This window comes from Pongo abelii, chromosome 5 (genome assembly GCF_028885655.2).
Source record: "Pongo abelii isolate AG06213 chromosome 5, NHGRI_mPonAbe1-v2.0_pri, whole genome shotgun sequence".
NCBI classification, from domain to species: Eukaryota; Metazoa; Chordata; class Mammalia; order Primates; family Hominidae; genus Pongo; species Pongo abelii.
The window spans coordinates 40,092,324-40,105,247 of record NC_071990.2 but is presented as its reverse complement, the minus strand read 5'-3'; the positions used below and the strand labels follow the sequence as shown (position 1 = coordinate 40,105,247).

At 48.7% G+C, this 12,924-nt stretch overlaps 1 protein-coding gene across 4 annotated transcripts in view; it reads right to left on the bottom strand.

Annotated features, from left to right (window-relative positions):
• DAAM2 (dishevelled associated activator of morphogenesis 2) overlaps positions 1 to 12,924 on the bottom strand; it is a 114,250-nt gene that overhangs the window by 46,541 nt on the left and 54,785 nt on the right. For 3 of the 4 annotated variants that reach the window (XM_054558772.2, XM_002816853.6, XM_054558773.2), the window contains exon 2: positions 1,784 to 2,007. In XM_054558772.2, the coding sequence (XP_054414747.1) occupies positions 1,784 to 1,951 (168 nt within the window). In that variant the 5' untranslated portion in view covers positions 1,952 to 2,007. Of the gene's footprint in view, positions 1 to 1,783; positions 2,008 to 9,324; positions 9,449 to 12,924 lie in introns of those variants that run through there. The other variant, XM_054558774.2, reaches the window with a different exon arrangement.

Genomic DNA, 12,924 nt, shown 5'->3' with positions numbered 1-12,924 from the left:
GATCAGATCACCTCAAATCCCTACTTAAAATCTTCCATGGCTTTCCACTGCCCTTAGGGTTTAATCCAAAAACTTTAGTTCTTCTGGTCTTCACTGTGTACCCCAAAAGGACCCAGCTCCTTTCTGACTTGAGACTCACATATGCCGTTTCTTCTGCAGGAGACCCTCTGTCATTGTCCCGAACCTCATTCACTGATCTAATCATCTCAGTGGAAATGTCACTGCTCACAGAGGCCATTGCGACTTCTCCCAGTCTAGAATACAGCTCCCTGCTAGACATTCCCATGCCCCCACCTCCCGAATGCTCCCTGTCCTAGCACTCATCACACTTGTCACTGCTTCTCAAGATCAGTCTTCCCTACTAGGCTTTCACATTCTTGGAGGCAGAGGAGGTCTCTGGTGGCTCATCACTACATCCCTAGGACCCCCATACAGCCCAGCACCCAGCAGGCTCTCCAAGAAATACTGTTCACTTGTTTGAGAGATACATGATGCTATTCTTCTTGCAGGCAAGACTTGTCTGACTCACCCTTGTTTTTGCTAAAGTGCCATGCAAGGGTCCCTGTCCTGAAGATGCTCAGTAAATATTTGTCGAATAAAAGAGCCAAAGAAAGGAACACTGCCTATCATGTCCTTCTTTCAAAACTCACTCTACTCAAGAAAATATCCCTAACACTAATCAGGCTCCAGATATTATTCTACACTAGCAAACGCTTTGCCCCCACCACTTGCCCCATCCAGAGGAAAGCTAAAAAATCGGGAAACAGTTGAGTTTTCCTAAACCTAATGTGACAAGGAAGCTGGACACCTTTCTCATATAACCTGCATAATCTCATCTTACAGGGACCCTGTTATTTAAAGAGCTGGATTGGCTTAACCAGGTGTATCTATTAGCAAATACAAGTATAAAACCGCATTCCAACCACATGGCCTTGTTTCTTTACTGGCTTTACTAATGGCCCACCACAGAATGAGTGACCAAGAGCTAATGGTAGATGAACGTGTACTTCTGGCTCTTTACCAGGCCTGGGACCTCCCTTGGTGTGCAGACTTTGTCTCACCACCAGACCTCCAAAGAGAGAAGGAATCATGCTTCTTTCCTAGCCTGTCTATTTGTGGCCAGGGTATAAAGCTGCACACAGGACTTATCACAAGGGCAGTCTGAAGGCTGGTCTGGGCGGGCATTGCAGAATCAGCACAGGCTGGTCCGGGTGTGAATGGCAGAGCTTCCGCCTGCCCCTTGCTAAGCACAGCATATAGTCATCCCAGGCCTGAACTGGGACCCCAGGCATGACATAGGCATTTCCACCTCCAGGTTCCTAGCCAATCATCCCCTGTTCCGAGGTGCACAGTGTCTGCCCACAGAATCCCACTCTGTCCCTTCTTTGTGCCTCAGACATTAAAAGATCCCAGGGAAACTCCAAGGAGCAGAAGAGAGAAAGGCGTCAAATGTTCTGATGTTCTTTGAGATGTCTCACCATCTTATTTTGCAAAACCCAGAGCTGCTCCTTCCTATGATAACCTAATTACTGCACCATGTGATCTACAATCCAATGCAGAGAGGAGGTAGGACCATTCTTCTGGGGACACACTTTATGCTGTCCATCCCAGTGAGAGACTCTGGTTCCCCAACATAGCTGAGGTGTCCTGGGGGCCTACCTCCTCCTAAGAGGAGTTTTGAGAGATGGAGACCCCAGCACAGGGGCCCTGCCCTCTGTCCAGTTCTGCCTCTCCATCCACCCTCCTCCCCATTGTCACTGTCTCTCCCCACCCTCTCACTGACCACCAGCTCTGCAAAGCGGATGTTGAGCTCCTCTGCGTTCGGGATGGGGCTGGAGAACTCCATGAACTGCAGAGGGTGGTTGTCCCGGAGGTTGATTTCGGGGATGTCACTGCCCCCGAAGCAGCACAGGAAGCCCAGGCCATGGCGGCTCCTCTTGCGGGGGGCCATGGTCACTGCAGGCCAGGGGGCGTCAGCAGGCAGATGCCCTAGGTCCTCATTGTGATCTGGACAGGAGGAGAGAACATAGGGTGGTCAGGCATACAGTCAGATAGGCCAGGGCAGAGGTCACTCTGCCTTCATAACCTCTGTCCCACAGGCTGCTGGGAGCCCTCAACCCAATAGCAAAGCCCCCCGCCCTCCCGCCCTTCCTCCCACAGCATCCCTCTCTTCCCTCCAGCTCTTCCCACCTGGAGGCATTTACATATCCTCCCCAACATGTCCTCTGAGTGTTACCTGCCAAGACACTTTCATATTCCCCTTCCTTGCCCTCAGAGAAGGACAAAGGCTGGGGTCACTGAATGTGACTTCCATGTGGCCAGAGCTGACTTTCCATAAATGTGCAGATGGGATCCTATTCCCTGTCTTCTATAAGATCAGCTTCCAGCAAGGCTCCCTTACTCACTTGATTTATTTCTGGGTCTGGGGATAACTGATTTAAAGGCATGGACCAATGGGGAGGAAAGAGTTAAAGAATGCTGGCAGAGGGAACACTGAGCTAATGATGTGGCATAGCTCCTAGCACCTGGGTCTCCAGAGCAGGAGAGGACGGAAGACTACAGAGGCTTGTACAGTTTTCTGCTCAGTTTTCTGTACAGGCATGTTTGGATGAATGTTAAATAGCAACAAGCAGTGGTTCACTGATCCTTCTAGAAGGAGGCGGCCAGTTGTCCTCAGAGAGTTACCCAGGGGAGTCAGAGCAAAGCCTGGGTACAGAAATAGGACTGATCATTGGAATGGTATTTGACATCTGCTCAGATTTTCGGAAGAAATCTGCTCAGATTTTCTTTTCATACCAACCGACCATAGAGAACACTGTTCTGTCCAGAGACCAGAACTGATAGACATTTAACAGCTAAGTAGTCATTGGAACAGAAAGGGTCAAGGCTTTGGCTCACCACGAGGAAAGCCTAGGTCAATGATGACCAGCTTGAGAAAGAACACTACCCCTGTCATTGGTGCCACATGGCCTCTAGATCAATTCAATCCAACAACCGGTACACATGCCTCCTGAGAGGCAGAACCATCCTCAACCACCAGTTCCTGACAACCTAGGGGGGTTCAGTAGAGAGACCATAGCTTATGTACCAAACTGCTACCCAGCCAGATTCTCCCCATCCTATACTTATAGATCTTAATTTTTTGGCCATAAAATGGAATTCTGTTTTTATCCCTGTTGAGTATCATTGGTTTGCAGTCAAGATATTCTAGAATTCTGATTCTTAGCTATTTCTCCTGGACTCAGATTAACAGATTAGAATGCCTCTGTAGTCATCATGCACATCATTGCTAAAAATGTTGACCACATCAAGGACACAGACCCTAATGACACAAAAACCTGATCCAGGAATGCCAGGGAACTTTCAATACTCTCAGGGGACAGTCCTTCAACCAGCTCTAAATCTATGTAACTATGCTCTCATCTAGCCCTCTTTTCTATAAAGTCAACATGAGAGATTTCCCCTAAAGCCCTGTAGAACACAAGATATGCTAAATCTATGACACTTCTTTGAACCAAGCTCTAGAATCTTATCAAAAGAGAGAACAAGATAAATGTGGCATAATTTGTTCCTAGTGAACTCAGGGTAATTTCTAGAGAACATTGCTGTATTTCCTAAGTCCTAGCTAATAATTTAGTATAATCTCATCTGGCCTCTCATACATCATGCTCTATTTTAACTGTCATTCTAGAATTTTTTACCAGCTCCATTTTATCTTTCTTTATAAACTTTGTGACAGAATTTTTAATAGGCCCAGAAAAGCCTCAAATAACACATTATGAAAGATTGCCCTTGTATTACCGGTTATCTTTTTGCTACTGGCTCTCACAAATATAGTGAGGGCTCCTGGAGGGCAGGGGCTGTGTCTCCTGCTTCTTTGACAGCCATCCCCATTTCTATAGCCAATAAAAGCCTTGTGCTTCATGGGGGTTCAATAAATATTTCTTGACCATTTGGGAAGTGACCTATTCTCACGGAAAAGGAGGAAAGAGGGGTCCTTATTAATCAGTCAAAAAATACTGATGGAAATCTTGACTACTAGCAATTAATAAGCAATCAAGAACCTTTGTAAGGAAAAAGAGAACCGTCCTAGAGGCTGAGGGTAGCAGAAGCAGCCAGCAGGCTAGCACAGCAATCCAGGGACATGGCAGCAAAGACCTGGAGTAGGTTAGCATTAGAGTAAAACAGAGAGGAAGGGGGACTTTGGGGTTCCCCTGGGACTTGACAGCCAATGGCAAAGAGTGGGCAAGACAAAGCCCTGGTCTCTGACCATTAGGGTTAGTAAAGCACCAACTCTGCAGGCAGGTAGGGGTGGAATCCCTGGGGTCCCCTGCCCATTGTCAGGTATGGGATGATCACATGGAATACAGACCAGATCCCCTTGGTTCCATCAGCCTCCAGAACGCAGCTGTAGCTGGCAAGCAAGACTGCTTTGTTCAGGGCACAAGGCATGGGAAGGGGGCTCCGAGTGGCAGCAGAGAGGCTGGGATGACAGCACCACGGGGTTCTAGGGAGGGACAAGGAGAACCTGTGACCCCTCTTCCTGCCTTTACTTCCCCAGCCTCTTGTTCCCTAGTCTCCCTCTTACCTTTCTTGGCTCTACTAGAGGAATCAGACATGGCAGCAGGGGTGGCATATAGCTGGTGTACCTTGGCGCAGTCTTACACCAGCTGTTTACAGCCATGATTGCTCTGACTGGCCAGGGCCTGTGCCATACCTGTTGTTAAATATTAGAGCATCTTCCCTGAGTACAGGGAGTGAGGCACAGTGGCCCTCAGGAGAGGAGAAGTAGACACAGACCCTGCGAACAGGAATTACCATCCCCCGAGAGAAGGACCTCGTGCATTCAGGGGGCTGCTGCATATGCGTCTTTTTGAGGGACTGCGTGTATGACAGCTCCCAAGTATGTTTATGTTCCTGAGGACAATGCCCTCCCAACCAAACCCTAAGTCTTTCCTTGCCTCTCTTTCTTAAGGCCCCATCTGAACATCCAAGACTAAAATCACAGGTTCTTTGCCAAAAGAGACCTCAGAAATCATGTCACTTCATGGTAGAGATCCGAAAATGAAGGTCCAAAGAGGAACTGTCTTATCTGAGGTCACACGCCTAGGAACAGAGCTGAGATTAAAACCCAGGACTCCAGCAGCCAGGCTGTGGTCCGGTCACTGCCCCAGCAGACCTTGTCTTCCCTGTCAATGGGCTTTTTTTCTTACCTTGCCTTCAGCTCCCCCATAGCCATAGCCTCCCTCCGCTAGAGCAGATCAATCTCTACAGCTTAGTTTAGAAATCCCTCTAGAGAGCAGGAGAGGTTTATAGAGGCTCCAAATGCTGCCTCCTTCTCCTCATCAGTAGGAGCTGCTTCCATCATCTGAACCCTAATTCCTCACCCGCTCCTGCTCTGACACCTCTTTCACTCTAGCTTCCTAGTGGCAAGGCAGGGTGGGGAGCAGAGGCTTTGAAGTCAGGAGACTGGGATTCCCCTACCTTTGTTTTCTCAGCTAGTGCCTATGAGTACTCTTCACCTCTGAAGCCCCAGGTTCCTCATCTGTGACACCCTGATCACATCACAGGGTCTTCCTCGCTGGGTTTCAGTGAGGAGTACAGGAAGTAACAGAAGTGAAATGCCTGGAGCACACTGGGTGACACTAGAGAAAGTGCCACCCTGCAGCAGGCCTCCATTCCCATCATCGCTAGCAAGGTGAGACTTGCCCTGCCCAGAGCCTGCAAGCCTCAGCACTTCTCCAGGCAATGATGGGGTGACCAAGGCCTGGCATTCTGGGAATTTGCCTGGCCAGATTTATGAAGTCACCCAGCTCCACCTTCCTCTAGGCCAGGGGAGCTGTGCTTTTCCCTGGGCTCTGAGCTATCTCTAGGTAGAAAGATAAGCAAATCTTCATCACTAGCCCTGGACAGGGAGAGGAGAAGGTGAAGTGGCCATAGGAATTCATTTCTGCAAAATCTCTTTAGAAGACGAACAATGAGGTTTCTACCTCGGAGGAGAACTGAGAAGCAATTTGGAGAAAAGGGGATGCAAAGACAGAAGGAAACCCAGTGGACTTGAACTCAGGCCAGAGAGATTTCAACTGCCCCCACCTCCACCCACTTTTCTCTCCATGAAAACTTCCCCAGCAACAGCAGCTCCCTGCCCTCCACATCCTGTCTCCTTGCTCCCTCCCCTCTTCCTGTGGGGACAAGGTCTCCTCAGGACTGTTAGTCCCCAAGCACAGACCAACTGGCCTAAGACACCAAACCATAGGTCACAGCCAGTTAAGCAACACTTCTCGTGGCTCCAGCCTGACTGCACCCATCACCGTCACAGTCTCTCTACACTGTAGTGAAAGCACATTGCCTGTCCCAGTTTTGTCACTCACCAGCGGGGGTTCAGCAGGCCATGGTGTTAGTCTCTTTGGGCCTCAGTTTCCTTTCTGTGCAATGGCAGGGTTTGACTAAAGACCTCCAAGGACTTTACCAGCTCTGACCTTTCATACTGCCCGCGCAATCCTATTCCCAAAGGCTTCCCAAGGGGCTGTCCTCTGCCTGTACTGAGCACTTCCCCCACATTGCTCTCCGAGCCAGGAAGGACTTCCTACCACTTGAGCTGATTCCTTCCATTTGGTTGGTAAAAATGCAATCCTAGCCCTTACCCTCAAACCCTAACCCCTAGCCACTGCACACACCAGCTTTTACATTTCAGGACTTCAAAAGCCCCATATCATCAGTGTTTATCCCTCAGTCTTACATAGAAGCAGAATAATACTAACACTTGAGACTTTCCTATGTGCGAGACACTGGCTATGTGGACATTTTATTCCCTCAACAACTCTCTGAGATAATTGGCTTCATTTTATAGAACTTATGGAGAAAAAACCAAAAATGCAACAACAAAAACAAAAGCCACAAAAACTGTGGTTCAGAGTGGTTAAGTAGCTTGCCTAAGGTCACACAGCTAGTTAGGGACATAGCTAGGATTCAAACCCAGGACTGTCTGACTCTAAAGCGGTAAGCCACTAAGCCATAAGGCACATGTCCAGAAAGTATCCTAAGCTGAGATCTGCTCAGAGTTTTCTCAAGTGTTACACAGATTCATATTCAATAATTCATGATTCTGCATTTCCTGTGAGCTGGGCCAGGTGTTCTCACAGCTGGGCAATCTCATTTCAGCTTCACAATGACCTTGTAAGGTGGTTATTATTATCCCCTCTTACAGATAAAAATATTGAGGCTTCAGGAGCTGTTACATGGCTTGGTCTATGACACCCAGCTGCTAAGAGATAGAGCTAGGACTCACAAGTATTCTTACTCTAAGCCTAATGGTCTTGTCACAGAACCAAAGCTGACTCATGAGCCCCTCCTCTAGCTCTTGGGGACAATGCTGTTGCTTTGGGACATTCAAATTCCCTCCTATCAAACTGCCTCCTTTCCTACCTTCAGACACAGGGGTAACAGGACAAGGACATGGTATTGACTATCCCTGGCCACTTTCAAGGTACCTACTGAGAACCAGGTACTATACTGATAATTTTCTGCATTATCTCATTTATTCTCCCAACCCTACAATGATATCATGATCCCTTCTTACTGATGATGACATTAAGAGTCTCAAAGGTCAGGCAAGTTGCCCAAAGACCAAGTTTTAGAAGTGAAAGGGCTGGGTTTGAGGACAGTACTGTCTCATTCAAACAAATGTGCTTTTGGCCAGCTTCTAGCCATGTGTTGAACACTGACCTGTGATGAGGACCCAGGAGTAAACAAGGTGTGATCCCTTTCCTAAAGGTGTCCTCCTAGTGGGGGAGCAATGGGAGTCCAGGCAGTGACAACGAAGAGAGTTAGAGAGCAAGGTGTTTGGGCAGCCCTGAGAAGGAGGACCTGGTCCAGCCTGGGGGGTGGGGGGTAAAAGGGAAGTCAGGGCAGGCTTCCAGGAGGAGCAGACATTGAGCCAGCCTTGAAAGAGAGGAGAGAATCAAGGAGGGGTGCAAGGGGGGGAAAAGGGCACTCCAGGCAAGGAAAACGGCATAAGCAGAGGCACAGAAGGAAGAGCACGGCATGTGTGAGCCCAGAGTCCTGACCAGTGGCTTCATCCTTTGGTTGCTAAATCAACAGGCAAAGCAAATGGAAAGGGTATGTGAGTACCCTGGTTTGATGGCAGAGCTGCGGGCATCCTGTGGAGCCTGTTCCTTTGCCCTCCTCTCCCCACCAGGTCCCCTGGGGCTGGGGCTGGGGCTGGGGCTGGGAATGGGGCTCAGAGCTTCCCAGAGCTGCTACATGGAACATAAGGAATGTAAACAATTTCCTGCTCCACAGGCGGACATTGCTCCCTATACGCTGACCCTCCACGTGCCATGTGCCGCTGGGAGTCACCCAGGAAATGGCCCCAGGCCCAGCTTGGGGCCTGGCTCCCAAAGGAAGAATCTATGCTTTTCCATCCCGTGTCCCAAGTGACACTACCAGACTCTCTGCCCACCCATCTCCCCACTGCCCACCTACGCCACACCTGCTTCCACCCCAAGCCTCTGCAGACCGTCTCCTCAAGCTGGTGGACAGCAAGCAGGCCTGGGGATTCCTCTTAGCTCTAATCCATCCACTTCCTCCCTGAAGCTGTTGAATTACCATCACCCAACTCTACCCTACACACTCAGCTGAATTCTGTTCAATTGCCATCAACTCTAACCAGGTGACTTCAAACAAGTTACTTGGCCTCTCTGAGCCTCAGTTTCTTCAGCCATAAAACAGGGGAAATATAATAGTACATAATTCATAGGGTTGTCAGGAGGATTAAATTAGTTAATATTTGTAAAGCATTTGGAATAGAGCCTAGTAAAAGTAAAGACTATTAATAGCTACACAGATAAGCTGCTGTTCTACTTGTGAAGATACCTGAATGTTGACGGTATTACAGAGAGTTTTCTTTCTGTAATTTCATTAGTTTTACATATTACTATAGGGCTTGGCAGATATTACAGGGGCCACGTTCAGCCCACAGGCTGTTTTTGTAAATACAGTTTTACTGGAACAGTCATGCACGTTCATTTAAGTATTGTCTATGGCTACTACCATGCAACAGAGACCGTATGGCCCACAAAGCCAAAAACCCTTACTATCTGGCCCGTTATAGAAAGACTGCCAACTCCTGGATTATTGGATTGATTCCTATGCAACAGACAATATCCCATTATTTTTAGCCCATAAAAACACCGATTTCCTATGATTCCACTTAATATATCGTACTGGCTCCTCACTTGTACTATATGACCCATTGAGAGCGTTGCCCTCTAAATCCAGTGATTCCAACCATAATAAAGATATAATTATTTATTGAGCACCTACCATGTTCGAGGTTTATCTCAAACTTTCATCTTCCCTTTTTACAGATGAAGAAACTTGAGGCTCAGAAGGACGCTAGGTATGAACCTAGGAACTCAAACCAGGTCTCCAGACACCACTGCTTCCCTGAACAATCTGACTGACTTGTACTGTGAGCCTCGGGCAGGGCTGGGGGAGACACAAGGAGCACTTTCAAAAATAAGCACACACTCTTTCCAGGATTGGGGGAGCTATTCTTAGCAGCCGCCTAAATTACGGTTTCCCCCTATGCTCTGGAAAAGGCAAAGAAAGCAAAAGTAAATTATCTCAGCCCTTGAGTCGCCTCTGTGCAGGCCTAGGGGTGGGAGACACAGGGAGGCATCGCTGAGACCCGAGAAGAGGAAGGAGAGAAAGGACCGTCTTTCCGGAAAAGTGAAACTGAAAATCCCTCAGAGTGGCATTTCTCAAACTTGGGGGTGATGGTGGGAGGTGAGGATTTTCCAACTGTTTTTCTCATTTTGAGAAATGGTAAAGAGAATAAAGGTTTCTTTGACTCACTAGGGCACTAAACAAGCAGATGATAGTTCTCCAAGGTCATGGTCAAATATCCATTCATTCATTCATTCATTTATCCATTTATCCATTCATCCACCCACCCACCCACCGAGTAAATGCCATGTATAAAGCAATGTTCTGGGTGTCTTAGATGAGCCTGACATCAGATCCTAGGATGTAAGGGAGGCAAGGAGGTACGGCTCCAGGCCCTGGGACTGTAGGTGGGGAAGAGTGACTTCTGGCTGGAAGGATCTGGAACATTCACCAGAGGAAGTGTCAACAAAGCTGGGCCTCAGAAGAAGAGAGGGCGTCAGCACATGCCAGGGGCTCAGGGGGTGTCCAGGAAAGCATTCTCAACAAGTGGCATGCCAGAGTGAGAACGTGGCACCAACGACAGCCCAAATGAATGAGAAGCTCTACCAGGGTGGTTCCACTGCACCTCTCAGGGCTCAAAGAGGTGCAGTGGGAACCAAAACTACAGCCAGAAAAAGGAGGGCCTTGAGTGCCAGGGGAAGGGGGAAGAAGGAAGAAGCCATTGGAGAGTGTGCGGCTTGTTGCTGATTAGTTCTTTGGCTTATGGTAGAGGAGAGAGTTTGTGAGGTCTGAGATTAGAAGAGACATTTCTGGTGGCACTGTATGGGGTGGGAAGACAGGAGGGAGAAGTGGAAGACGGGAAGAGTTAGGAGGCAAGTCTGTGTGTCTGGGTAGAAGGAAATGAGACCCTGAACCGCCAAGAATAGAGAGGAAGGGGTGGATGCTGGTGGTGCCATGGAGGGGTGCCGGCACGTGAGTGAGAAGATGAGGGGTTGGACACACAGAGCAAGGACCTGGGCTGACTATGAACCTGGGGAGCATGGAGAGCTCTCTAGGCAACAGCTATGAAGTGAAAGAGAAGGAATTTTAGCGCCCATGTCTCTGCTACCCATTAGCGCCGTAAGTCTGGGGCTCCTGGCCAAAGGGAAATCACCCTACACAGGAGAACCCGAGGCCTCGCCCCCTCTGCTTCCAGAAGCCAAGCCCCTCCTCTGGCTCACACAGACGAGGCTGCTGTTACTGAAAGGCGCAGGGAAAGGAGCCTCCAGCTTTCTTCTGTGCTCCACTCCCAGCTCTCCCACCAGAGCAACCCATCACTGAGGCCTCAGCACCGATCTACAGCCCAGGACTTGGAGAAGCCCCCACTGGCTACTATTCCTGATCCTCTCTCCCAGGGTCCCAGCACAAAAAGCATTCTGTCACTCTTGAGGGAAGGACCTCGAGGTTCTGTCAGGCCAACTCTGCCCTAGAAACCCAGCGAGGCCTGTGCACATGGCCCCACCTGGCCCCCAGGGCTGCACCTTCTGCAGTACAAGGTGACCTTCCTGCCTTTCTACCAGAACGGCCTCTGCTCCTGCCTCAGGACCCACAGGCACAGTCCATCTCCTCAGGGAGGGCAGACTGGGATGGGGCAGTAACTAGGGAGTAGGATGGGAGCTGAGCTGGCCCCTGAAAGGCAAATGTGGTTGAAAATGTAGATCCAGGGTGACTCCTTTCCTCCTCCTAAATGTTGTGTGTACAATTTCACCACTTTATTCATTCTTTCAAACAAATATTTGTTGGGCCCCTAAGTACCGTGCTAAGAGCTGTAAAAATGTATAATAAGCATGAGTTCAGTTTGGTTGGGAAGGGAGACAAATAAATATAATAAAGTGTGGACATGGTTATGATAAGGGAAGTACAAAGGTTTGAGTCTGAGGAATGTCTGCAGAACTGTATCCCAGCGGGGGTTCTAGTCCACCCTAAACCCTCTGCTCATAAACATGGTTTAGAGGGTTCATCGTAGAGTGGAACGAGAGCTGGGAATACTCAGAGATGCTACCAAAGATCAAGAACAGAAGTCCAATCTAGGGTTACTGATGCCACAGGAGATTGAAAACACCTTGGGCAAGAGAACATGAGTATTTTGGGCCTTGTCTGGTAAATGAGCCAGTCAAACTACATATTGTCTAGGAGTTTCTTCTACCTCTGTCACTAGGATGTGTGTCAGACAGTACATGAGGTGTTAAATGATGCTGTTTGAATTGAATCCTATCCCATGAGCTCCCTTTAGTTCATCATTCACTCATTTGCTCATTCATTCATCCAACCACCATTGATTTTTAGCATCTACCCTATGCCCAGCACTGCTCTTGGGGCTGGGCACATGCAGGTAAACTCATCAGACACAGCTCCTACCCTTACAGACCTATAGTCTCCCAAGCTCAGAGTCCCTTTTGTCCTTTGTCTTCAATCCCTAATGCCCCATCCTGTGAATGATTCTCACCACCTTTTTCTAAAATGCCTTGGATGCATTTGTTTCATTCCCAAATACCAGGCTCCAAACCAGCCCCACGTGATCCTGTGCTAAGACCAGGGCCAACCTCTCTCACTTCCCCCTTTCCTAGCCACCCTGCAAACAGCTCTCTGAATGATGTGCTTCTCAAGTTATTCTGCATTCCTGGGTTCAGCTGAACTGACAGCAGCCTAGGGCCCTAGGTGGATAAGAACAGGGCACTCACAGCCCAGGTCACACTCCAGAAATTTATTAGAGGCAGACAAGATGGCAAAGAGGACTGGGAATGGGAGCCGTGAAATGGAGCTTTCAGGACAAAGCATCAGGAGGGATGTGGATTGAGTGAGGTCCAGGAGGGACCCTGAGTCCTTGTGCACTGGACAAGCAAGTACAGGAGATGCTCACTAAAGACGGGAGGAGAGAGGGAGGAGGAGAGAGAAGACATGAATGCATGTCTTCGACTCTCTGGGTGAAGAGGTGGGGAGTGGTATGTGTGTGTGGTATGTATTTATGTGTGTATGTGGTATGGTGTACGTTTATGTATGTGTAGGTAGTATATGTGTGGTATGTATACTTGGTGTATGTGCATGTGTGGTATATGTGCATGTGGTGTGGTACATATATTTGTGGTATGTGTGTGGTGTGTGCGGTGAGTGTGTGGTGTGTGTAGGTGGGGAATGTGTATGTGTGGTGTGTATATATGCGTATGTGTGGTGTGGTGGGTATATGTGTGGTATGTGTGGTGTGTGTGTAGGTAGGGT